General features: G+C 49.7%; 1 protein-coding gene across 5 annotated transcripts; it reads right to left on the bottom strand.

The window, feature by feature from the left end:
* Positions 1-6028: 6028 nt before the first annotated feature.
* Positions 6029-26314, bottom strand: ADRB1 (adrenoceptor beta 1). 5 transcript variants are annotated; one of them, XM_080621817.1, is made up of 3 exons: positions 24954-26314; positions 15485-15539; positions 6029-6720 (listed from the first exon to the last, which is right to left on the bottom strand). In XM_080621817.1, the coding sequence occupies exons 1-3, from the start codon at positions 26208-26210 to the stop codon at positions 6701-6703; spliced, it is 1332 nt and encodes a 443-aa protein (XP_080477943.1). In that variant the 5' UTR covers positions 26211-26314; the 3' UTR covers positions 6029-6700. The 5 variants fall into 5 exon arrangements, 4 of the variants coding, with proteins under 4 accessions (XP_080477943.1, XP_080477944.1, XP_080477942.1 ...); XM_080621818.1 differs by lacking the exon at positions 6029-6720 and adding an exon at positions 9105-9308; XR_013957242.1 differs by lacking the exon at positions 6029-6720 and adding an exon at positions 23191-23312 and having other exon boundaries at positions 15433-15539.
* Positions 26315-26318: the final 4 nt, after the last annotated feature.

A 26318-nucleotide genomic window follows, 5' to 3' on the forward strand; every position in this document is an offset into this window, starting at 1 on the left:
AGGACACAGAAAAGGCTTAAAACCAATGTATAGGGGAGAGGAAGGGGCTGGGAACCGGTTACCTGGGGAAAGGCTAAGGGATGGGGGGGAAGTAAATAATAGTTTATAAACAGGCCATGCTGGCACAGGAGCAAACCCCACCTGCTTTTGGAATGTCACAGCCCCTCCTCTGCAGAACGAACTCAGGTCAATGCAAGCCCAGGTCTGGAGCACAGCCGGCAGCGTGGCCTTAACTTCTCCTTGTTCAACCCCACGGCATCCAAACCATGCGCTTTTGAGTGGATATATATCAAAAGGAAACAGAAAAGTCTGTCCCTCTTTGGAAACGTGGCACAAAAATGATTTTCATGAATGTGTTTACTTTGGAGATTTCTTTTGGGAAGTATCCGCCTGCGCTGGGCTCCATGGCGGCTCCCAATCCCATCTATTTTCCCTTCCCCTCTTTCTTCTCCATGCTTCTGGAAGCTTGCTGCCTGCAAAGGAGCCAGGGACCCCAGCCCCTGCCAGACCTCACTCAGCTTTGGGATTACTCACATTGTGTTTCCACACAAATCATCCCATCGGCACCATCCCTGATTTAAATCTCGTGCTTGCAGTACCCCTTTCTCGCAGAATAAACACCGGGACAGGTTTTGTTCCTGTTTCTTCCTACACTTTATGACAAGAAGCCATGAGGGCAGATGCTGCTTGTGCTTCCAGTTTGCTGCTAGGTTCCTGGAGGCCAAGAGTCCGGCAAATTTACTCTGTCTGGTAGGAAATGTGGAACGTATCAGTTTGCCCTGGGTGTATGGGGTGATCCTGTGGCACCTAAGAGCTGGGAATGCCGGGACAGAGAGCACACAAATAGCAATATATGGGCAGGGGGAGAGAAAATAAAGATGTAGATTGTAACTCAAGGACTTTATAGGATTTCTGGTGGGTTTAGAGAAGAAAAAGATTGTTGCGGGGGGGGGGAGTGGTGATTGCTTTGGTTTTGTTTTACAGAAAGCACAGGCAAGAAATACAATTGATGATATAAGAAACCACAAGTCTCTACCAACAAGTTATAAATGTCTGATTTGACTGTCAGCTCTTCCAAGAAAGGGCAAATTGTGTTATAATAGTATTGGGGATGAAAATGTGAGGATTTAAATGAATCCACCAAGAGCCCTGCACTATTGTGGGAAGCTGGAGGCACCTTGAAAGCAGAACTGCCAGCAGTAAGGAATGGGCTTATCTATACAAAACACAATCCTAGATCCGTTCTGTTGGGAAGGCATGCATCCAGAGAAGGACAAGGAAAATGTGACAGCAGAGCTATGGAGGCAGTGATGAAAACCACTCCAAAGTACCTAGTTATCCTTCACTGCTCCTTTGAAATCCCTTTGCATGGCTGCTGACAAAGGTCTGAAAACGAATAGTGCCAAGCATGTACGTCTATCATGCTGTGTAATGTTTCATCAGCATCTCCTGATGCTCCTGTTTTCCTGTCCATGTCCCTCTGTTGTCCCATGTGAAGATAGAGAAGAAGTTGGGTAACGGGAGCATTGGGTTTTGCCTGTGCAGAACCAGCACAAACTCTTCCTGATCCTTGCCTGGATCTTCTAGGCTCTGCTATAGAATCATAGAATAGTTGGGTTTGGAAAGGACCTTAAGATCATCCAGTTCCAACCACAAAGGAAATGTCAAAGATTCCATGCAGTACAAGGACAACGTTAATCCAGGATAAGTCCTGATGTATGAAAATCAAAGGGGAAGAGAAATTGCATTGGCCATTGGGAACAAGAACTGCAAAACGAGTACTTTGCAGAGGTGAGCGCAAGGTGCACAAAGGGAGAAGTGGAGTGTGCAGCAAGTGTACATGCCTGCAAGATGCCCTGACTGCAATGCCAAGAAAAGCAAACCTGCGGCCAAGAAAAGCACTGTTAGAATAATGCGGTGACATAATCTAAATGCTGCTGGTGGAGTCTAAATTACACACAGGGCAATCAAGAAGGAAAACATCGACAATGTTCGCTTGTGTAACAGGGACATAGACCTCAACTGGCAGGCAAGAGCAGGACACAAAGCAGACACAAGTAAGACCAGTGTTAGAAAGAGGGACTTGGCCTTAACAAAGCCATCAATGTGTGTATCTACATTCACATTTTCTCACGGCTTGTTCTATTACCTGACTGCATTGCTGGTGTGAGCAGTGCTGGCACCACAATATGTTCATAGCCTATTAAAGGCATGAGGAGAAATCTAGAAATCACATCCTGCATCTCTCTCCTACCTTCAGTGCAACCACCAGTACTGTCCCTAAGGGGTGATACTGAAGCAAGCTCTGTGTTCTCAAGTGTGTATGTTTTTAACTAAGCAGTTTAAATCCTCCACACTTAAAAACCCCACTAGTGGTGAGAAGAGCAAGCCAGGAAAGTTGCAGCTCAGCACCAGGATGCTGCATCAAACAAAAAGCTGGATAAGGATATGATTAGGGTTTTTAAAGAAGAAGGAATACACTTCACCAGGGACTTCAAGATCTCTGATGGGAAGAGGTCATACCTGTAGGATACGTCCTGGTGGTTGCATTAAAGGTAGGAGAGAGATGCAGGATGTGATTGCTAGACTTCTGCTCGTGCCTTTTATAGGCTATGGACATTTTGTGGTGCCAGCACTGCTTATAGCAGCAATGCACTCAGTTAATAGAACTAGACATAAGAAAATGCAAATGTAGATCCACACAAAAGTATAAATACACTGGCTCAGGCCCAACGCTATATTGTGCTAGAAAGCGGTAAGCAAAAATGTCTTGATCAAGGAGTAAAAGGCATTTTATTCACCCAATACCCTTTATTAACAGGATGTGCTTCTGGGGTATCTACTGATGAGCAGCTTTTATTACTCATGTTTCACAGCTTCATCTGTATTTTAGACTTCAATATAAGCAACATGATGCAACCCCTGATAAGCGGGAGAGGGGAAATGCATGCACAATACAAGATGTTCCCATCAGAATCTCAGTTCCTCTTAATGCAAAGAGGACCTACAGGACACAGCGTTGCTAGGGCTCAAATACAAACATCCGATTCAACAAGCAGCCCCTCAGATTGGAAAGGAGAGGTTGTCTGGTGTTTCCAAACTCAGCCTTCTGTTACCATGTCCTCAGAAACATGGGTCACCCTTGGACCAGGGCAGTGGGATGCAGCTGCAGGTTCATATGAGGCCATTTGTTGTGGTCCCCAGGCAGCAACTCAACAGGCAAAGACCTTTCATTGTGAGCCTCCAGGCTTAAACCCACAGACAAGTCACTTCATACTCTTCCTCGCCTTACTCTTCACCCCCAAATGCCTCTTTGCCTGCAGCTTTGGGACCTATGGGTCTGCAGGTGAAAAGGGAGAAGTAGCACCCAGAGCCATCAGGCTGATGAGAGCACCAAAGAACAAAGGTTTAATTGTAATGTCCCAGCTTGGAGCAAGCTTGGCCGTTAGCTTCAGGAAGTCTTCATCATTTATGCAGGGGAGGAAGCAGATGGAAATCACAGAATTAATTTGATCTGAAGAGATTGTGCTCTGGAAAAACACACGTGTCGGGCCCCATTACTCAAGGGTGCAGCGCAGGGACAGGATGAGCTACGCGTGGCATGCGAGTGTGAGCACGCTGGGTGCTGGTCCATGGCACCAGCTGAACTGCATGGTTCCTCAAGCCAAAGGCTCGGGTCAGCTTTGCACACTTGTGGTGTGCCTTGGTGGTGGGCAGGGAGATGACCCTTCCCCAGAGTGGTGTCCTGAGAGCATGGGTGAGATCAGAAATAACCATGGGGAAAGGGAGAAAAGAGGGCCTGGAAGGGCAGTTCTGGGCTTCTTCAGGGATGGAGATCCCATGTGGGAGCCAAGTCCTACGGGAGAGGCAAGACTTCTCTTTCCAAGGCCCCGCAGACCACATGTGTGAGCTCGGCAGCTTGTGCTGCATTTAACGTCATGGGTAGTGATGCAAGCCTTGATTCTCACTTCTTTCCATCACACAGTAAGAGAAAAACCACGCGGTGACAGCTACAGTGACAGCTGTAACTATCCAGTGAGGGCTTTGCCGTGCTCTAGGTTCTGTGCAGAGGCTGGTGCAGGTCACAGCAGCCTGTGCTGTGTTCCCCTTACTTTGCAATTGCTCTCACAAACAATGAGTCCAAGGATCATTTATACTGAGCTCCATTCCCCATGCTGCAGACACTGACCCTGGCAGCTCTCTTAAAGGGGGTGTACCCAGTCCTTTGGATAAATTTGCTTAAGTCCTTGCAGCCAGAAAGTCTTATAGCTCACATTTAGGATGTTTGCAAAAGCAAACACAGTGCGACAGAGACACCAGAGAGGTGCAACCTACCTACCATGGCCAAATAGGTTCCTCATTGGAGGATGCCACCAAGTTGGCATCTAAAACTACTCCTGATATGCACTCACTCCTGCTGTAGATTATATTGATGGTTTGGGAGGAAGTTCCATTTGAACTTTCCCATCTCCACAGAAAGAAGACACTATGTTTTGTTGTGTGGCAAGCAGACACAGGACTTCTCCATGATGCCTTGGTGTCATCTCTGCACCCTCTGCCCCAGCCACGCTGCAGTGCAAACCTAAGGCAGGGTTTGGCTTTTTTTTTCAGTGTAGAGGAGCCCAGGAGCAGCACCGTTTGGGAAGTTGAAGACAAAAGACTGGTCTAAAGGAAGCTGAGGACATGCATCCCAATCACAGTTTCAATGACACTGCTAGTCATTGACAGGCTAGTGATCAAGTACCAGACCAGGTCAATGAAGGAGGTTTGATTTCCTGTTGCAAAATGGGAGAACACTGCAGACCACAGAGCCTTGCAGACCTTGGCAGGGCTGAATGCAGAAGCATCCCCCCAGCCCTCGGCCTGGCACCGCATTGCCATGTTTCTACATGGACTCAGCTCACCTCTGAGACCAAACGCTGCACAATGCAATGGAGCTACAAAGCTGAGCCCTATGTTCACCACACTTGGGCTCTAGGTGAGTGTAAATAGGCTACACATTTATGCACACAAACAGGCTGACAGGCTTCTAGCAGAATTTGGGTTAGGGCCTGTAGGGCAGCTGTAACTCAGGAGCACTTTCTAGGTCTCCCTTTCCTTATGTGAGAAGCTGCCTTAGTCCATAGCTGCCAGCTCTCCAATGAGGAGCAGGGTTGCTGCGTGTCTGAGATGTGCTAGACAAAGGAAGCGTGAAGGAAATACCTCAGTTTATCCATAAAGCCCATTTCATCTGGCAAACTTGTGTTATTTGAAGTGCCACCCATGCACTGGCATTGGCAGAGGAAGGAGAAACAGTGCTTGTCATTGTCAGGTGGAAGGACAACCCTTTCTCCTTGGTCCCACAAGCATGCAGCATCTTGCACCCAGCCAATACAGGTGATGGAGGCTCAGAGAAGGGCAGTGCTGAGATGCTCGAGTGTCTTCTCCCATTTGGCAGAGCACAGTGGAGCTGCAAAGGGCACAGTGGGCACTGATACCCTCTCAAGCTGCTCTAACCTGAGGACCTGCCTCTCTCTCAAAGCAGAAGCGCTTTGTACAATGCAGCCACCACTTGAAGTGACCCCAGAGCAGCGTTCAGTTAGTCGTCATCAGTCCCAAAGCAGTTGAACAGTTATTGGAACAAGTGCGTGATAAAAGCCTTTCCACCCCCATCCTCCCAGCACCACTTTTGGATCTCATGATTTCTTCCTTGTTTAAAATGATTCAGCAGCAGACTCTCAGATAGTCTCTGTCTGGTTAAAAATAGCCGCTTGCCTCATGCGGGTTTAGCATGGCGCTGTCAACTGGAAAATGTTCCACCTTCCAAAAAAGTAGAGTGAAAAATGAAAGTGAGCTTTCACACATCATTACTCTCTGCAGTTAGACCTCCAGAGCTCATTCCAAACCCATCAAAGGAGGAGAGGCAAGATGCTCGTGTTAGTGCCTGGTGTCCCCTACACAAAAGCAACCAGGCTGATCCTCCACTCATTTCCCAAAACAACACATGAGCTTATTTTCAAGAAACACTTTATTTGTTGGAATTGTGGAAGGTCAGAAGAGCTTAGTCATTGCAGCTGGATGTCTCCTGATGTCCATTACGGGAACAGAATCCAGGAGGGAACCAGTATAGCCCAGTTAGCTGAGCCACATTCCACAGCCAGCCCATATCACTGCGGCATGAGAGCCCGAGAGCCCAAGAGCCCTTCATCCATCTCACAACTTTTGTGCTCTGTAGGCACGTGGATCAGCGATGGGCTTGCACAGTGTGACCAGCTGTCCTGCATGTGGTTTTGGGGTAAAAAAGGGCAATCTGGTTGCAATAGTGGACAAATGGTGCAGGTGGGTAATTTCACTTGGCTCTTTGTATCACTTGAACGTGTTTGCACCCCAGCTGCTGCAGGGTGTATGGTGGGACCCTCTGCCACAGAGGTGGCAGTGAGGCACACACAGTGATAAAGGGGAAGCGCTTCAGCTTCAGCCTATGGGGAAATGGATGTGCAGTGCCTGCAGTGCTCCTGGTGCTCCTGCCAGAGGAGGAAGCACGGCACAGAGGGAAAGGCTGAGCTACAGTATGCCCCATGGCCCCAGGTCAGAGGAGAGAGCCACTTGCAGGCAGCAGCTGAAGCATCCATCATGGGTTCTCCCATTTGCTGAGCAGCACTGAAGAACTCCAGAGGAGATGCAGAAGGATCCATCACTTGTCACTGCACACTTGACAGCATCAGCAGCTGGCGTTAGAGGCTGTTTGACAAATTGCTGGTTAACACCTGATTAATTCACCTTTTTCTCCAAGAGCTGCATTTGCTGTGCACGCTGAGCCCTCCTCTGCTCTTTTCCTTAAGGTGATATGCTCAGTCCTGCTCCCTGCGCCATGGCAATCAGCTCTTGCTGGAATAGGATCCAGCTGCAGATGGCAGCTGTGGGAATTGCAGGGACTCTGCATTGCTGAGCACCATGGTGAAAACCTGTCCAGCATCAGTGGGGCAGGATCTGACCAGGGTTAGACCTCCCCAAAGACCTAAGCAAGCCAAGTGCTGCAGCATGCCCCTGGGGTGCCCTCAGCACCTATTTCTGCCCTGGGCAGCACTCTGTGGTGATGCTGCTGTATTTAAGAGCCCCTGAAGCATACCCGTTGCACTGCTGCATCACCTTGTATTGATAACTCCATTTGCTCTGGGTCAGTCTTGAGGAGGGATGAGCCTAGAAATGACTTACTGCTACAGAAACAAGTGCTTCAAACCAGTGCAGACATGGTCCAAGTTTTCTAGCTTTGGATGCTTACTTGTGTACCAGACCCCAGCTGTGTTTATAGGAAGGGATGTTTTCACATGCCAACAATTTTAATGTGCACCAGGCCTCATGCAGTTTTCCTTTCTATTTACAATATTACGTATTTTATATCATAAAGTTTGAAGTGCAGATTTTGTGCATGAATGATACAGTTTCCATAATATTTTTCCACATGCAGAGACATCTTGTTTTGCTCTCATGGGGCATGAGTCAACTCCTATTCGAGGCCACTGGAGTCCTTCCAGTGACCTTCCCAGAGCCTGGCTAACTGGGCAGTCGGAGCACGGTGTGCTGTAGGTGTAAGCACGACCTGCAGAGGCTCAGGGCAGCTCAATAGAGCAGGTCAATACAAAATAGCCTAGATCAGGAAGCTGTGCTGAGAGCATCCAGTGTTCTTGGTGCAAAAACAAAGTCTTGGCCTCAGAAATGCATAGGCTGCAGCACCATGAGCCCACTGGGACAAGTTGGCAGCAGTGGGTGTTCAGTCCTGCGGGATCCACAAGATTTCCCCATCCAAAGGAGATGCTAAGTCCTAGGCTGCAGGAGTCAGGGTGAGATACAGGACTCGTTTGGCCAAGATGCTTGAGTTGGTCCTGGGTTGCCTGGGTTACACAGGCCAGGTCCTGCACTCTCGCAGAAGCAGTAGCCCTGTGGATCCAATTTGGATGCTCGGCAGTGTTGACTGCATGATGATGACTGCACGGCAGAGCTAGGTTCACTTTCTAGCACCACTTCCCATAAACACCCTTAAGCATGCAAGTTACCATGAAGTTGCCCCTTGCAAGTGTGGGATCCCACATATTCAGGCATGTCCCCATCCAGTATGCACTGAAATTATTCCCCCTTCTTAAGGGCTATTGGAAGAGTCATTTCTGGTTTTTTGGTAGGAGCAAGTTTCAATGGGGAAACGTCAGGTTCTCAAGTTCAGCTCAGGAAGGTGCCTCTCTTCTGCAGGGCCAGCAAGGATGAGAGCATACCCTGACTCTGGAAAACACGTGTCAGACCCCAAAAGAGCGCAAACAGAGCTACTCATTGAGCATCCTAACCATTTCCACAACTACCCCCATCTCAATAGCCCTGTTACTGATGAAGAGCTAGTGGGAGGTGATTGTGCCATGATGCTCAGCACACAGCATTTCGGTGCCCTCAGTAAATGGCATTGTGAAGAGGTTCAGAGCAGGGAGTCAATGAGAAAGGTCCAGCAGGTGGTAGCCTCTGCCTGGCTCTGCTGCCAGCCCTGGGGACTGTTCTGCAGGACACAGGGCTCAGCCCTTGTCTGCTCCACCACGGGGCCTGCAAAGGAAATGGCACATGATCTGGGCATTAAGCAAAGCATTCTGTGTTTATGAAACAGCTCCTAAGAGGTTTAGGAAGGGACAAGTGGTGTTTACACACAAGCTGGATGGACTCTAATGCGGTGCATGCTCTGTTGTGTCAACTCCCACACCTGCATAAGATGGTTTAAAAAGTCCCCACAAAATGAGGGAGCCAAAAAACTGAGTCCAATCAGCCCTGTCCGGGTGCTCTCGCTAGAGACGCAGTGAATGTTTTTCCTAATGGAGCTGCAGGATGCTATGGAAAACCTCTCCTAAGAGGCTCTGTTTGTGTTTGAAGTTAAGGCTGGCCAAAAAAAAAGAAAGGGATCTGCAGGGCGCTGGTGTTGGAGCAGGCTGGGTGCAGACTGATTGAGCACTTCCTAGGAAGAGGGAAGACCCTGGAGGCAATCCAAGCCCTGCAGCACTGCAGCTCGCACAGCACAGGAGTGGGAGAGCAGCAGAAGTGCTAACACCACTTCAATCCCCCTGAGGCAAGGAGGAGACTTGGCCAAAGAAAAATGAAGTTAAAGAACATTTTCTTGTGCTTTCCCAACACCAGAATGATCAAATGCATGTTTCAGTTTGCTGCGCCAGAGTGTTTCTGGATCCCTTCTTATAGCGACACGGGTTCTCCTCTCTCTTGTATCACTTGCAGCAGGTCCTGCCCGGACCGTGTTTGCTCGTAGAGTGACACCAGGATGCAGTCCATAAAAGGTTATTGACCTGGGAAGAGAGGGTTTCTAGAAGTTAAGGGCTGGGCAATTTCTTGGAAACGGCCTTATCAGCAGGGCTACAAGCAGGAGCTCTAACAACCCTTCCTGACGCGCACGTCTCTGGTCCCTATTCCCGCAGCTCAGTATTCGGCTGTGCACACACGTGCTTATTTAGCAATTTGTTATTTCAGAGAATCACAGAATGGTTTGGGTTGAAGGGACCTTAGAGATTAACCCAGATTACCCTGCCACAGACAGGGACACCTTCCACTAGAGCAGGTTGCTCCAAGCCCCTGTGTCCAACCTGGCCTTGAACACTGCCAGGGATGGGGCAGCCACAGCTTCTCTGGGCACCCTGTGCCAGCGCCTCAGCACCCTCACAGGGAAGAGCTTCTGCCTAAGGTCTTACCTAAATCTCGTATCAGTTTAAAGCCATTCCCCTTGTCCTGTCACTGCAGGCCCTTGTCCAAAGCCCCTCTCCAGATTTCTTGTTGGCTCCTTTAGGCACTGGAGCTGCTCTAAGGTCTCCCTAGGACCTTCTCCAGGCTGAACCAGCCCAGCTTTCTCAGCCTGTCTCAAGAGCAGAGCTGCTCCTGCCCTCAGATCATCTTCATGGTCTTCCTCTGGACCTGCTCAAGCAAGCCCACATCCCTGTTATGTTTAGGGTCCCAGAGCTCAACACAAGACTTGTGCAGTTCCATGAGAGTGGAATAGAAGGGCAGGATCACCTCCTTCAACCTGCTGGTCACACTCTTTTTGATGCAGCCCAGGACTCGGTTGGTTTCTGGGCTGCGAGCACACACTGATGTGTCATATTGAGCTTCTAGTCAATCAACATCCCCAAGTCGTTCTCCTCAGGGCTGGTTTCAATCCAGTCTCTGCCCAGCCTGTATTTGTGCTTGGGATTGCCCCGACCCAGGTGTAGGACCTTGCACTTGGCATGGTTAAACTTCATCAGGTTGGCATCAGCCCACCTCACAAGTTTGTAGAGGTCCCTCTGGATGGCATCCCTTCCCTCCGGCGTATCAACTGAACCACACAGCTTGGTGTCATCGGCAAACTTGCTGAAGGCGCACTCAATCCCACTGTCCATGTCACCGACAAAGATGTTGAACAAGACCGGTCCCAACACCAATCCCTGAGGGACACCACTCGTTACCGGTCTCCACTTGGACATCGAGTAAACCCTGAGGGGTCTGCAGTCCTCCTTCCTGCCAGAGCAGCCCAGGCAGCCCAGAGCTGCCACCCCTTGTCCTCCCCAGCTCCTCCACCAGTGCCTTGTCCCAGCCCAGGTTTTGGGATGATGCCACTCACTGCTGCACGGCCAGGCAGTCTCCATCCCACCCGCAACTGTGGGGCTGGGGGAGAGCTGTAGAGAGCATGGCCTTTGCACCTGGGATCCAGCCCTTGTTCCCAGGGGCATGGTACAGATCTGAGTGAGGATGGCAGGAGCCAGCCAGCAAAGCCCTTGGGTGCTGATCGCTCACCTCCTCACCCGCTGCTCTCATGGGGGCAGGCTGCCCAGCACAGCTAGCATCTGCCTTGGAAACTGATGTCCACAGAGCCACACAGCACCAGGACCTCCTGAATCACTGCTGTGATAATCCTGTTTGCTCAGCCTTAGTGGCTGAAGAGAAATATATCCAAGAAAAACAGCAGGATTATCCTCCAGCACCTGCTCCCAGTGAAAGGATTATCATAGCTGGCCACACCAGATGACATCCTCTAGGTATCACCATGAAAGCAGCCTGACCTACACGGCAACCCACCAGAAGACAACTTCTCTCCCCTTCTGTATCTGCATGCCCTTTTCCCAGGTATTTTCAGGAATCTGGAAGCTCGTTGCAGATGGAGGCCAGTCTGTGTGGATACAAGTGTCAGCATTTGCATGTCCCCATCACACTGATGTGCTCTCCAAGTAGCATCATCTTTTGTTTGACTGCCTGATAGGGTGGTGGTGTGAGAAGTAGGGGCTGTAAGCTGTGTGGCTCAGCCGATAGGCAGCAGCTTTAAAGCACTTTAAACCAAGTTGTTTTTCCTGCTCATCATTCCTTGTACTTCTGTTCCAGCACAGGATCTGACCCACGCACCTCACAACATGTAAGGGCTCTGTTGTGCTGCATTTGCATCCACAATACAATGGTAGCTGATGCAAGAGCTATTTTAATGCAGAATTGAAATGTCTGATTGCAGTAAGAGAGACCCTTCTCAGAGCTGTTTCCATGGGAAAGCAGGGAAACCAGAGAAGGTCCTGAGAAATTTTGGAGGGACTCAGCTTATCAGTGGATACAGGAACAGGAACGTACCAGGAATGAAACCTCCCATGGATGGAAGACTTCTCTTTAACCTCACCTTCCAGACATCAAGTCTGTCCCACTGTGCCCTCTTGGCTTTATTTTGGGATCACCTGGAATGTCAAGGTTAGCTCAGTTGCCATGAAGTTGTCAATGAGCTTTGCAGTAGCACCCTGTGCGCTGGTTTTGCCACTGGTCTTGGAGCCTGAAAAGGAGCCTTTGGAAGAGAGGAAGGATGCTCTGGACAGGAGGAGGTGGCCACCTGGGGGAATAACTTCAGCGGGGGAGCCTGAGCTAAAACAAGTCCCATGTGCCACTGGAGCCAGGGGACAGGACACTGGCCATTGCACAAACATATGGTACCCTGAAGCTATGCTAATGTGCTGCTGTCACCACTGCAGTGCTGTCACACAAGCCTGAGAGCTCTGCTTGTGACAAAGCACCTTTGTGCCAGCACCAGATCAGGTGTCCTGAGCCCCTTCAACGCAGCGCATCTCCCAGTGGTGGTGAGCTTTAGTTCCCCATGAAGCTGCAAGGAAGGCACAATATCCCATAATGGTGCAGAGGGGTGTTGCAACTGCCCTGAGGCCTCCATGACATGAGCTAACACCTCTCTCCATCACTCTTCCCAAAAGCATCCTCCCATCCCTTAAGCAGAGGCCTCAGCGAACGAATTACAGCAGTCACAGATGTTTTTTTCTATAATGGAATGTAACATTAAACTAAACACTGGAACATGGAGACAAACAGAGCAAAAAAACCCAGGGAATAATCCTTAGCTCATAATGATTTTTGCAAAACATTGTTGAAATTTGGTTTTATTGGAACAAAAATGTATTTATCATATCCGTCAACACTGGAAAATGGTGTTTAAATTAAAACTTTATTGTAAACCCTGAGGATGACCCAGAAGTGATATGACATTTATAAATAGCTTATCATACACTACAGTATAAAAAGTACAGTTATTCTCTTGCTGTTGAGTCAAACTTATTGTTCTTTATGAGATGGAATTGAGTTTTACCCTTCTGATTATCAAAACAGAGAAGAAAATTGAAACCACAAGGAGGAGAGCAACAACAGCCCCTGGGTCAGCCTGCTGTGAAAAGGACCATAGGAGAACAGTCCCCATTGGAAAATGCCATCCTGATGCCAAGGTTTGCCTAAATCTGGACTGAGACCAGGCAGTACCAAGCACCAGAGACCACTGATCCCTGCTGTTGTGCACAGGATTTCAGCCTCCGACCTGCCTAAAAGCTGTTCTCAAGCCCCAAAACAGCCAGGCCCCTGTTTTAACTCAGTTATGCTGTGGATGGGTGGCTCTTTCCAAGTCTTCACCCTGTTGTTTTTGGCCGTGGCTCTGACAGGACAGCAAGACTGCAGACAACTTCTTGTGCCAGCTCAGCTTCAAAGCAAGAAATGTCCTGTGGCCCTGATACCGAGCACAAGGCACTGCAAAGGCTCTTCTGACAAGGCTGAATAGCACATTGTATGAATTGGGCATAAGACTAACTACACAGATGTTGTACCTGGACAGGAACCTGCACAGGACTGAGGATGCTGGCTTGCCATGTTCTTAGGGCTTCTCAGCGGCTCAGGTCCTGTGCTCAGCTACCAGCTGGGTTTTTAGGGATGCTATCCTGACCAAGCAGTGAGGATGCTCCAGCAGAGGAGACCAGTGGCTATCAGGCAGTGAGGGCTGACATCCCCTCCTTCTGTACCCAACAGCTGGGATTTAGGGGACCTCTTACAAAACCTCCTTTTTACCAGAGAGTGGATCGGAAATACTCTCCTTGGATATTTCAGTCTTTGAACCTCAGACAGAGGAGACTGCATTCCTTTATCTGGGCTTCATTAATAACCCATAAAACCAGACAAATGTTCTGCTTGTTTGGGCCAAGCAGAGTCAGTGCACATAGCCCAGATGGCTGCATATGTGGGAGATGGAGATGATGGGCTGCAATACAGCAGCACAAATGCAGCCCATCGGGATGCTGGCTGGCTGCAGACCATGCAGCAGCCCAGGCCTGCATGCAATGCAAAGGCCATCACTGAAGCATCAGGGAGCCAAGGAGGAGACTGTGGATAATGCTGTGTAGCTTCCTGGATTGGGGATGGATATGGGAAGCTGGAGGGCAGAGCCAAAGCCCGGCTGGCGGGAGGCTCCGAGCAGCAGCAGCCCGGAGCTGAATGGTGACATGGGGAGATAAGGCTCTTGATGGATGGACCTCAGAAGGTTTGAAGGTTTTTGTTCTGTTTGGATAAGCAGTCAAATATTCACACAGATAAGCTTCAGAAATGCATCTGATCTGAAGCCCTTTGTATCTTAAAAAGAAGGGCTGGAAATAGAACAAGAGAATTCCTCTGAGGCTTCGGTGGCTCCTGGGCTTTCCTTCCACAGCACCAGGCTGTCCAGACCTACCCATGCGAGCGAAGCAACAGTCAGGACAGCTCTAACAGCCAGACCCTCCCTGAACCTCAGGCGTTCACCTGTGCTTAGGTACCAACATTACAGCCTGGGGGAGAGGGGAGATGGTTCTTTGCTTGGTCACCCTGCACTTTGTCATCTTGGTCCACATAGCTGCTATGGGTGGTTTAAAACATTGTTAAGGAAATGCCCTTGCTAACATTTGTGTGTATCTCAACATATCCGTTGGCACAGAGTTTAGATAACATTGCCTGGCGCCCCTTCACCAGCAGAGTTATATCCACATTGAGCAGCGCCTTGCATGCAAAGATCTCCTGATGGCAAGACCAGGCAGCAGCAGGGACGATCTTGGCAGGCTCCTGCCCTCCTCATGCACCATGCTCAGACCTAGGTGAGGGCTGTAGGCAGCACCAAAGAGGGCCAGCAATTACCCTGAAACCTTAATTTGCAGTGCTTGAGTGAAGTGCTTTTGGAGAGTGCATCATTTCCTTGGAAATGAATTCCAGTGTCGTACTTTACTCCAGCGGGTTTCCTTGTACCACAAGTTGTTTAAACAGTTTCTCATTATGCATTTCCCATTTGGACAAAAACAAACCAGAAAGCACCCAGGCTGGTAGGAAAACGGAAATCCTGCTCTGGCCATCCGAGTGGGCAAAGAGCAGCTCCTGGCTCTGAGAGGTCTGGAGGACTCAGTTTCTAGCTCTGCAGAAAGTCCTCAGGTGACCCAAACACCTTCCAGGTTCCCCTTTGAACAATACAAACCCTGATACGCAGAGCTTCTGTCTGAGCATCCCCCTGCTTTGGCATCAGGACCCAGGTCCAAAAAGTGAGGGCAGAGGAGCACAGAGCTTTCAGCAAGCCAAGGGAATCCACCCCATTGAGGGTCAACTCCTCACCTCCCCTTCCCCGTGTGCCTCCCCAGGCTTTCCCACTCACTATTTATATCTTTGCCCTATTGAGTCCCCCCAACCACCCCTTATCCTTAACCTCTTCCTTGCCAAGTGGGGTTTGGAGTTTACATGAAAGTTGTTTATGCTCTATAGCTTTGTAATAGTTTCCTCTACACCACCTCCCTTCCTTCCCCAATAAAAAGCCCTACGGCATACTCGGAAAAGCCTGTAAACAAAGGAGCGGTTCGGAGACCCAACCAAGTTTTGGTGAACCCAGGCGGGAAATAATGTCTGTCTTGAAGGATGTTAAAGTCTGAGCTCATAATAGTAGGAAGCTAGCGTCCACCCTAAGCAAGGAATTGCCTACTTGCAGCTACCGAGCACAAAATACAGATGTCCATGAAGAAGGCCACAAGTCATTTGATGTGGGGGGTTAACCCCATGTGCTTTCCTCCAATCAGGATGAGGTTGATGGTAGTAAACCGATGTGTTTTATAAGCTCCAAATACTTGAGGTTGTGACAAGTGAGCAGGGAAAGGAGAGCACAAAAAAGGCAGCAGTGTTTCGAACTCACCTAGATTGATGAACAGAAGCAGAAGACAATGAAAATCCATTAGCCTGACTGTTCCCTGCAGAAGAAAAACAGGCACACAAAATCCAATTCATTATTCTCTTTCTTATTTAATGCTAAGTAAGTCATTGAACTTTACTACTTGATCTATCCGTTTTCTTCAGGAGTAGGGCTGCAGGAAATCTTTTTCTTCCCAAAAGGGGGTTTCAAGTTTCTCACTGATATCATGTCAGAAATACTTGTAGAGTATGAGTAAAAAAACAACAGCATTTCAAAGGGATCTTGAGCCATGCAGATAATGACAATTTTTCTCTTCTGAAGCACAGAACCAAACAGTGGAGGTCCCCGGGAGCTCGCAGCACCATTGTTCTTCTTCCAGGCCATTATCTGGAGACAGGCCCTGCGATAGACTCCGATGAGGCCACTGAAGGGCTTATCTGCTCAGAGTGCTAATGGCATGCATTTGACAACACCAACCATTTAATATATGAGGTGTCTCGTAACGTAAAGCCAAGGAAATCCATACCATGGAACAGCCCAAGAACACCGGGGCCAATTCAAATGTATTTGATCAAAGCCCAGCCTGCTCTACACCACCACTTTATGAGTTATGGCTACACCGAGATGCTCCACCTTCCTAAAAGGCAGTTTAGTAGATTTGGTACAGCAACGGCAGTGTTATGTAATGAGAAATGTACTAATGGAAACTATCCAGCACTGAAATCATTCCAGCTCTTTTATCACCACATTCCTTACTCCCACATGAGTGAAGTGTGCAGGAATAAAAGCAGTTAAACATCCTCCACCAGAAGACGCGCATGACGGGCATTACTCACAAGTCACTAGCAGCTCCGCAGTGCCCATCAGTGTCGGGGTCCACACACGGACTTTGGGCAAACAGAGCTGCTTTTCCTGGGAAAACAGAGCTACTTTTCCACTGCCTGTGGCTCATTGCCATCTCACTGTCTCATAGCTGGGGACAGCTTAGTGCTGTGACCCAGTACCTGAGTTGCTCTTCCAGCATCCCTGCTCCCAATCTCTGCAAAAAGTTGAGGAGTCTGTCCCATGCTCTTCACTGTTGTCTATCCACACAGCAGATAATCGGACTTAAATCATGCTTTTCTTCTGCTGCACAAATATTTGCACAAAACTACATTTATTTTAATTTTTCACATGCAAAGAGAAGCTTAACGGCTTAGTCATAAAACCTCTGAATATTGTATTCAGAGTGGCCCCTGAGGGGAGGGAAGGTTCGGGTGGTGAGTCCTGCTTTTCCAGTGCACGTCAGAGGGTGCTGGTCTGCGTATCAGCCTCTGGGGCATCACCACTGGACATGAGGTTTGTGATCACAGCAATCGGTCCAAATCAGGGCCACTACCAAATCAGATGATCTCAGCCCCATCACTCAGCATGTTCCCATGCCCCTCATGCCATTACCCGTGTTGGTGCAACCTGTATGGATCACCTGAAATAAACCTCCTCTGAAAGGGCTGGTTTTCAGCCAGAGGAGCCCCTCGCCACGTGGTTGCACAGGCAGCAGAGCTCGTCAGGCAGTGGGACATGCAACAGGGCTTGGAAGGGGAGTGAGGGTGTGAGCACCAGCCCTGGCTTGGATGGGCTGGTGCCGAAAACCACAGGCATACATTCACCCTGTTGCCAGCTAGCTGGTAACCACCTGGCAGTGAAACAGGAACAAAAGTCTCCTGTGGATGCTCTCAAGGTGGTTCAAAGCACTCTTACAAGCTCTGTTGTTACTGGATATTACTTCAGCAGCACCTGCCTCGCATCAAATAGTACATAAAAGCTCCAAAAAGCCCCATTTGTGAGCAGATTGAATGCTCCTGTGTCAGATTTCAGGCACAGCCTGGGTGTGTTGTGGCTGTCCTAGGCTGGTGATGGGAACCTGCCAGGGTACCAGTGATGCTTCAGTCATGTGAGCAGCCGGTCCTCTCCATCGCCCCTCCTTTCTTCCCTTGCCTTTGCTGCTGTACCACAGTGAGGGCAGCTGCCTGCCAGGGAACACATACCACAGCAGCTTCATGGCGTGAGCGAGCTAATTGAGATTTGATTTGACAGCTCCCAAGCGGGTATTCAGGGGAAGAACAGACAAACAAAACACCCCTGCTGAAGGCGGGCTCCACAAGCAGTTGAGTATTAAACAATGGGAAAGTTGTGGGACGTCTCCCCATTTACCTGCTCCAGTCCAAGAGGAAGTGCTCCTCCCTCCCCAGCACAATGGTGGTTTGGCAAGCCCCATAGGCTGGCACACACCTTTGTGTCCAGGCATCCCCTCCGACACCTCTGATGCTTGATGCTGGGGCAGGTGAGGGGGGACATGTAATATGCCAAATAGGAACAAAGGGAGGATGGACACTGTGAGTTATCCCTGGGGGTCCTGGGGTGGGCAGCACTTATCCACTATTGTGGCTTGCACAGGGTGCCAGCAGCATTTGTAACTCTCGCTTGGATCAATCTGTACAAGGAAACTTTAACACTGAATGTTGTTCTCCCTTCTCTGCTAGGAAATCCTGCCCAGGATTGTCTCAATTCCTTCTTCTTAAATGTTGGCCACAAAGCACTGCTTAAATTTTACCAGCTGGCAAATCGTTTGTCATGAGTTATTGTGCTGTCCCTGCCACATTGCCTTACAGTGACAGGGCATTCTGCAGTCCCCACTTGCCTGGCCCTGCACAATGACTTGTTGGTAGGTGAAATATTTATACACCTAGCAGCTGCTGGGATTTTGAGCTCTTCAGTGGTTCTGATTGCCTCTCTGGTGTATACACTCCCATCTGCCTTTCAAAGCATTGTGCCAATGAGCTTAAGACTAATGATCAAAATATTTTTGGTAGGAAATAGTCTAAATATCATGGCTTTGAGAGAGACAAAGGTACAGCACTGCCTGGAGATGCACAACAGTGGCTAACGGCTGGAGCACCAAACTAGTGGAAAATCCTCATTTAATCTCACGAAGGACAACGGGATTCGGTGCATTACACAGGATCAGAAAGGAAAGGCACACAGTTACATCTGAGATGCTCTGCTAACCATGGCAATGGCAAAAGCCTGGGCAAGCTTCTGTTTTCTCCTTCAGGCTGCGAACCCGGAGGTCAGGACTCATTTCCTACTTTTGCACTTCAGTGCAACTGGTGCTAGTAACTCCAAGCATCACCCCTGGAAGGAATAGGTACAACAAAACCCAGACACCGCCAGCATCTGGATAGCACGTCTGGATGCAGACTGCTGCCAGGGCACAGCCAAAAACCTCATGCTGCTGGGTACTAAGGCCGGGCAAGCAAACACCAGGAGCCGAGCGATGGGAAGACTTAAGCAGTGTGCGAAGCGAACGTGCGTACCAAGCTGCCAGTTTTGGTGAACCAGGAAGCTGATCACCAGTTTACATAACAAACCCGAGCATCTTTCCACTTCCAGCCCCGTTGCCTGCAGTGTTTGCAGGACGGAGGATGACTCAGGGCAGCGGCACGGCCAGCAGCCTGCACCAGCACGCCCGGCACAGCGTGGCGCACCCTGCACCATGTAGCACCCACCCTGCGTGCCACAGGCACCTCCTGCTTGGCACCATGCAAGACGGTTAGGTTCAAGGTCCAACAAAGCTCATCATAAGCTGGAGCTCCTTGAATGGGAGAGCAAGATGCTAAGGGGAATGCTGGTGTTCCTGGATGGCCAGGGAGTGGCACAGCTTTACGCTGGTTAAGAAGCTGCTCAGGTGTGCTTTAGATTGCTGTAAGCCAAAAAGAAAGAGAGATTTAGGGGGCGTGTTTCAGCTTCCACTCCTGTGGTGGCACGGTCCTGTATGGAAGGTGTCTTACTTCTCACACTTCTTAACCTGTGTTTATAGTGCAGCTGCCTGCTGCATCCCTATCCAAACCAATTACAGTTTACCAGTAAAAGGCAACACCTACAATATGGCCAAAAATGCCCCAGTTTGTGCTGCTTGCAGTGACAATAGTGGGTTTGCTTGCCAGCAAGCATCACCCTTTTTATCCTTTCCCCATCTCGGTCACTTCTTCAAGCAGAGTTTGACAGCCTGAAGTTACTGCACTGCACAAATAGATCACCTGCTGTTACCACGGCTGCTCCTCACAGATGGGCAGGCCTATAAACACCTCAAATACAAAGCATATCAATTTCTTCTGTGAGATGATCATCACAAATACTGTTGATCTTACGCTATATGTGATTGTTTCTATAAAGAGAATGACTCCCTGTTTCCTTCTGGGGCGTTGGGGAGTTTGGCAGCCTCTGAAAGCAAGTCAGTGGTGCATAGGGTAATGCTCCTCGGGGGGAGGGTGCTTAGTGCAGGAGATCACATTAGTGCTTTTGACACGATCAAACAGAAAGCTCCAGCTGAACAATGAGTTTTTAGGATGAAAAGTGAACTGTGAAGAAGGTGTGTACGTCTCCGTGAATTTGCTTCATTTCACTCGTTGATGTGGCAGTAACAGCACTATTTTTAGGTATAATCCTTCAAACGGAACATGACTTCTCCTTTCTGATTAGTACAAAGCTGGCTGCTAGTCAAAGGATAATTATTTCCCAACACATCACCTAACACACACCAGCAAACAAAACACTCATTATTCGAGCTACCCAACATTAGCTGTTGTTTAGCAGTTAACATTTTCTTGACAGCTTCGAATAGGGCTAATTGCTCCAGCTTCATTAGCAGAGGTCATTTACTGCTGGTAATAATACTTTCCTGGAGATAGCCTCTCCTATAAGATTAGATTATGAGGTCAAATTCTGCTCCCAGTGGCAATGATGCCTGGCCGCATTTGGCCTCAAGAAAGTCTGCTCTTTCAGTTCATAGCTGCACAATTTCCAGCCCTGCAGCTGATATATTACATAAAGGAAGTAAATGCACTCCACCGGACGGGATTACAATGAATTAGGAAAGTGTGCAGCACAAGGAAGGCTTGCAAAATAGCCACTTAGAAGTTATTAATAAAACCTCAACTTTCAGATAGGGTTTATGGAAAAGAAGCTGATAAAGAAGCAGCCCTTACACTTGAAAACACGTGCATACCCAAAAGGGAAAGCAGTGTTTGCAGAAGAACTGGAGCATGCTGTATCGCAAACACCCGGCTGATGCTGTCAAATGCCGTGAGCCACACACAGTTCACATCACAGTTTTAAGCCGTTACGTTTTGCACCTAGTTTCATTTGTTCATCAGTTGATACTGAGGGTGGTGGTCTCAAAGTGCAGTGAATGTGCAGCGGTGCATTTGTGCAGCTCTCACCATCGCTGGGGAGATCCGTCTGCAGGCACTTCCATAGCCCGCTGTGTGCCTGAAACATCCTTAGCATCCCTGAACACATGGAAAAGTGATGCCAGGCTTCCTACCCGGTATATTCCCGTTTAAGCATGTGGAGAGATGCAGCCTGCTTTTCAGAAGTGCTGAGCAAACACTGCTTGGAGTGCAGCCGGCGCCTTTGAGGATTGGGCGTCTCGCATGTGGAAGTCTCAGGCACCTAAGCCAAATAATTCCAGTCCTGGCAGGCGCAGGACGTTATATCCGAGTGGATTTCTGTTTTACCTGTGTCTCCCTTTCCTGCAGGCCAGTGGCTCTTTGCTGTTACTTTCCTGGCCACGTACGTGCGTGGCCGCATGCCTACCACCTATACTTTCTGACTTGCAGCTCCAATTGCTAATCCATGTCTGGTTTTTGTCAGGGAAAAAAAAATCCATCCTGAGCGTTTGACTCACTGCCTCCGGAGCGCTTCAGCCGCCTCACAACACTTCTCAGAGTATCCTTCTTCTCCGTGAAGAACAGCCTGTTCCGAGCAGGATCCATGGCAGAATCCTCACCAGCAGCCTCCCCTTCCTCACACACGTGTGTGCCACATGTCCTGCTCTGCCCGCACCATCCATGTGCCACTGTCTTTCTTACACCATGCAAGACAGACAGACATCCACCCTCCATGCTGCCGTGTGGATTGCCTTGTGACAGCCTCCAGACTCTTCAGCACCTCCTCGACTAGCCAAAACTGAATGGCAAAGACCTGACCGCTTTGCTCCCACAGCTGGTCCTGCTGAGGCCAATGGGCAAACCTCACCCTACCTTTGACTTTCTCAATGCCATTACACTCGTCCGGGAGAAGCATGACCCTGCACAGAGAAACCGAGCAAGTTCTGGCCACAGATTTCCCACAGAAGTCGGACTCTGTTGACTTTTATCACTCTTTAAAGTCTAAGGACATAAGCGTTCAGATGATGGTCTAGTGTGAGGTGTCCCTGCCCGTGGCACAGGGTTTGGAACTAGATGGTCTTTAACGTCTCTACAAAAACAAACGGTTCTACGATTCTATGAACTGATTTATGAGATGCAGAGCCAAGTCTGTTAGACTGTCCCCCTCCATGCAGCAGGCACTGTGCTTCCCCAGGATCCAGCACCCTGCTGAGGATGAGGGCTCAGCAGCCACTTCAGTTCCCAGCCGGGTGCTGGGGCTGAATCCTGTCCTTCTCTATCCAGCAGGCAGGGACCCAGTCCTACCCTGGCTCGCTGTGATCCCCAGCATGCAGGAGGAAGGCAGCACTGCCTCCCCATCCCATCCCACCCTGACATGCACAGCCAACATCTTACTGCAATCGCTGGCATGAGACATCGCCATCCCAGGCACCCTTTTGGTCCTGTTGCTTTTGCGGAATCACAGACAAAAAGAGATCTAAAAGACCCCAAACATTTGGTGGCAGAGTCTATTTCACCCAGCACCTGATCTGACATCACCCCGGCATTTTAAGGAGCCCATTTCACTATTAGCAAGGGTAGACACTATTAACTGCAGCTCACATCAAACCTCAATAACATCAATGGAAAAGTATTATTTACTTCCCCGGTCCCTTTATTTTGTTTTTGCATAAAAAGTGTAACTTAGCTTTTTTTTCCCATCAAAATGAATCATTAGAAATTGCAAAGCACAAATTCCTTAATTTTTAAAACAAAGAAAAGAACAGACAGTTTCCAAAACAAACTGTTGGCCACCAACCTAAAGAACTTGCTTCGGGAAGCGCTCTTCCTCAGAGCTGAATTCTAATTTAACTACACTTCAGAGTTTAATAAAGCTAAAAAAGGCTTCGCTTTCATTCTGCACTGTCTTTTTGTTGCTCTATCTGCCATGTATTCAGCACAGTAATGAAAAACTTTATGAAACCACAAGGATAGAGAGTACCTTCATAAAGCAATAAATGAAGACAATCTTTCGGACCAGAGATGCAAATCTGCATCCTTTCTATTCACAGCAGCTCCTTACTCGGATCAATCCACAGTGTAACACTCAGTTATCATAATCTGGCCCCCAAAGAATATGTGGCTGTTGTCAGCACATGGAAGTCACACTGCACATAACCATCAGCTTTATGATCTACAGACTCGGCAGCTTTATTTCACCCAGTGACACAGAAGAGGTTTCAGCGGTGTTTAAGTCTGTCCCAGAGTCCGATCCTGCTCCAGTTATTCCCCAGCCATTCCCTCAGAGGTTTAACTCCTTTACAGTAAGAGGGAACCAAAGTCCAGACTCCTGCGACCAGCTCCCTGGCTGCCATCTCCCCTTTACATGAGCCTCCTCCGGCTGCTTTTCGGGCATGGATCTCCCCCAACTTCCACGCTCAGCACCGGGACCCGCCGGGCACACAGCACCCACCTCACTCAGGCAGGAGCAAGCCCACTGTCGGCACGAGGTGGACTTACTTGTGGGGTGGCGTGTACCGCATACGGAGGTTTCTGTCTACTCGAGACCATTTTTAGCTTTCAAATTACACATCCTCTGTAATCTTAAATATTCTGGTCTCCTGACTCCCAGCCACGTACTCCTAACAGGGGAAAGAAAACAGAAAAGAATATACTCCAGAAAGGAATAGTCACAGAAAATGAGAGCATTCATTATCAGAGTGGAAACACCTTGTCTTTAGCCATTAATTGTAAGGGAAGTCAGCAGACCTCGCTGCAACAGGAACACAACCTTATTGGGTTTCGAACACGTTTTTTACAACCCTGTGTCAGGAAAAGCCATTAGATAGAGTTGCATTGGTAATCAGAGCCATCTTTGGAGAAAAACAAATGCTGCTCTTCCCATTATAGGTCCGTATTGTTTCAAAACCTATAGAGACACGCTTGCTTGTGCTGCAATGGTATTTATTGCACATCGACCAATTACTTACACAGTAGTAAACCGCACCAGAGTATAAATACGTTATAAAACACACACAGAGAGGAAAATGGAAATGACACACAAGTGCTAAAATAACAGCAGATTCACGTGGGCATTCGGAAATCAAAATAATAAAGTCTCTTAACAGATTTTAATTTATCATAGGGATATATTTACAGTACCTTCATAAAATAATATAAAGAACGCCACTCTCTCAAGAAAACTATAACAGATCAGACACAACCAGAAATCAGGGTCAGGGGTGGTGTTATTCAAACCTCCATTTCATCTTTAAATCACGTGCGTGGACATGTGTGCAAGTAACGTCTCCAAATAACTTTACAACTCTTAACACTGTGCAAAAAACGGCTTTGTTGCCATTTTTGAGGAAATGTGCAGTAATTTGTTGTCGTTGCCAGGATTTCCCCCCCTCCCCTGTTCATCTCTAATTACAATGAACAAGCTGCAGAAGGCTCCCCCCCCCTTCATAAAATACTCTTAGTGGTATGTAAATATGCTGTTTAATATAAACATGGTCCGTTTATTCCCCTGTACAATATGCACAGTTTGAGGTAGAAGTTTCTCAGCCTGACTGCTATTGTCTGGCCGAAGGAGATAAGCACAGTAACTCACTGCTTGCTGATGCACGGGGGGAAAGCACAAGAGTGCGGGTTGGGTTTTTAACCCCCCTTTCAAAGTATACCTGTGCTCCTTGCTACTCATTATTTCCTTCCATCTCTGGAAGCTACTCTGAGCTTAAAACTCATCTTGCCCACGGGTCTGTACTCTCTGCCTGGGCACCTGCAGCACGGACCTTGCGGCTCCCAAAACCCCACAGGGAATGACCCCTCCGGTGTGCAACATCCCTGGGCAAGGCAGGGGGTGGCGGGGACCCCGGCTGCAGCCCAACCCAGGAGAGCCAAAGGCCAGCACCCCCTCGCTCAGGTTCAACCACCAGCCCGGTCCTGGGACAAGTCGTGAGCAAAGGGCGCTGCTGCCACAGCCGCTTCCGAAAGTGCGTCTCCTAACTAGAAGCTGTCTGTCTTTGGGGCTGTTTATTGTTCTCCGTCAGTGGGTTTCCTATTTGCTGTTGTTTGGATGAGGTATGTGGTGCACCAGTTCACCTGCTTTTATTCCTAAGTAAACACCCGCTCTTCTCCCTGCTCGGACGGGGATCAGCTTTGCTTGGCATTAGCCGTACCACCAGGCAGCTGCCGGGGATTTCTGTGCTCCCGTCTGCCTCCCTGCCTGCTATTCCCCCTGCCCCGGCTCCGGCGCGGCCCCCCACGCTCCCCCCCTATACCTTGGACTCCGAATCGGATGTTTTGCTATGCCTCTCCTCCAGGCTGGACTCGCTGCCGCCCCTTGTGCCTCCGTTGCAGTCGGACCAGGTCCCTGCCAGGCTGCGCTCGGGGGAGCCCACGGTGCTGATGAAGCCCCCGGGCAGCGGGGCCAGCTCCCCACCGCTGGCGTGCAGGCGCCGGTCGGCTTTCCTGGGGCAGCAGAGCAGCCTCTTGAAGGCTTTACGGAAGTCGGGGCTCCTGCAGTAGATGATGGGGTTGAAAGCAGAGTTGGCGTAGCCCAACCAGTTGAAGAAAACGAAGAGCCAGTCCGGCACCAGGTCTCTGTTGAAGACGTTGACGATGTTCACCAGGAAGAAAGGGAGCCAGCAAAGGGTGAACACTCCCATGATGATGCCCAAAGTCTTGAGGGCTTTCTGCTCCTTCATGGCCATAATGCGGGAGGTCTTTCGCTTGCTGGCTCGGCCATTGCCGAGGATGGGCTGGTGGTGAGGAGGTGGGGGGGGCTGTGGCTGCTCCTGGCTGCCATAGAACCGGCCCTCACACCTATCGATCTTCCTAATCTGCTCCTTGGCCTCTCTGTACACCCGGAGGTACACAAAGATCATGATGAGAAGAGGGACGTAGAAAGAAATGATGGACGAGGCGATGGCATAAGCCCTGTTGGTGACGAAGTCACAACAGCCTGGGTCCTGGTAGCACTCCAGTGCCTGGGGGTCCTCATCCCGCCACCAGTGCATCATGATGGGCAAGAAGGAGACCAGGGCAGAGATGGCCCAGACAGTGCAGATGATGCCCTTGGCCCGAGCCTTGGTCATGAGGCTCTGGTAGCGGAAAGGCGAGGTGATGGCCAGGTAGCGGTCGATGGCAATGACGCACAAGGTCTCGATGCTGGCTGTCACGCAGAGCACATCCAACGAGGTCCAGCATTCGCAGAGGAAAGATCCCCAGAGCCAGGTGCCCCTCACCACCAGCGTGGCCCCGAAGGGCACCACCAGCAGCCCCATCACCAGGTCGGCGCAGGCCAGTGAGGTGATGAAGAGGTTGGTGAGGGTCTGCAGCCGCTGCGTTCTCCCGATGGCCGCGATCACCAGCACATTCCCGGCCACGATGAGCAGCACCACCAGGGCCATCAGCAGGCTCATCCCCACCGCCCATTGCTGCGACAGCAGCTCGGCGGCGGGCAGCTGCCTACTCCCGGGCGGCATCACCGACCGGTTCTGGGGGCCGCAGTCGGGCGGCAGCCCCCCATCGCCCATGGCTCTGCGGGGCCGCGCCGCGGGCACGAAGGCGGCCCCGCAACTGGTGCCGGTGCCGGTGGTACCGGTACCTCCGCTGCCGCCGCCCCGGGCTGCCGCATGGCCCCA

This window comes from Psittacula echo (genome assembly GCF_963264785.1).
Source record: "Psittacula echo genome assembly, chromosome: 6".
Taxonomy (NCBI): domain Eukaryota; kingdom Metazoa; phylum Chordata; class Aves; order Psittaciformes; family Psittacidae; genus Psittacula; species Psittacula echo.

Excerpts from the sequence above, each read along its gene's own strand:
- ADRB1 (XM_080621815.1), bottom strand. The coding sequence starts at position 26,210 with ATGGGCGATGGGGGGCTGCCGCCCGACTGCGGCCCCCAGAACCGGTCG. Across the intron at positions 15,540-24,953 it reads CATCCGATTCGGAGTCCAAG|GGAACAGTCAGGCTAATGGA; the intron begins GTATAGGGGGGG and ends TTTCTTCTGCAG.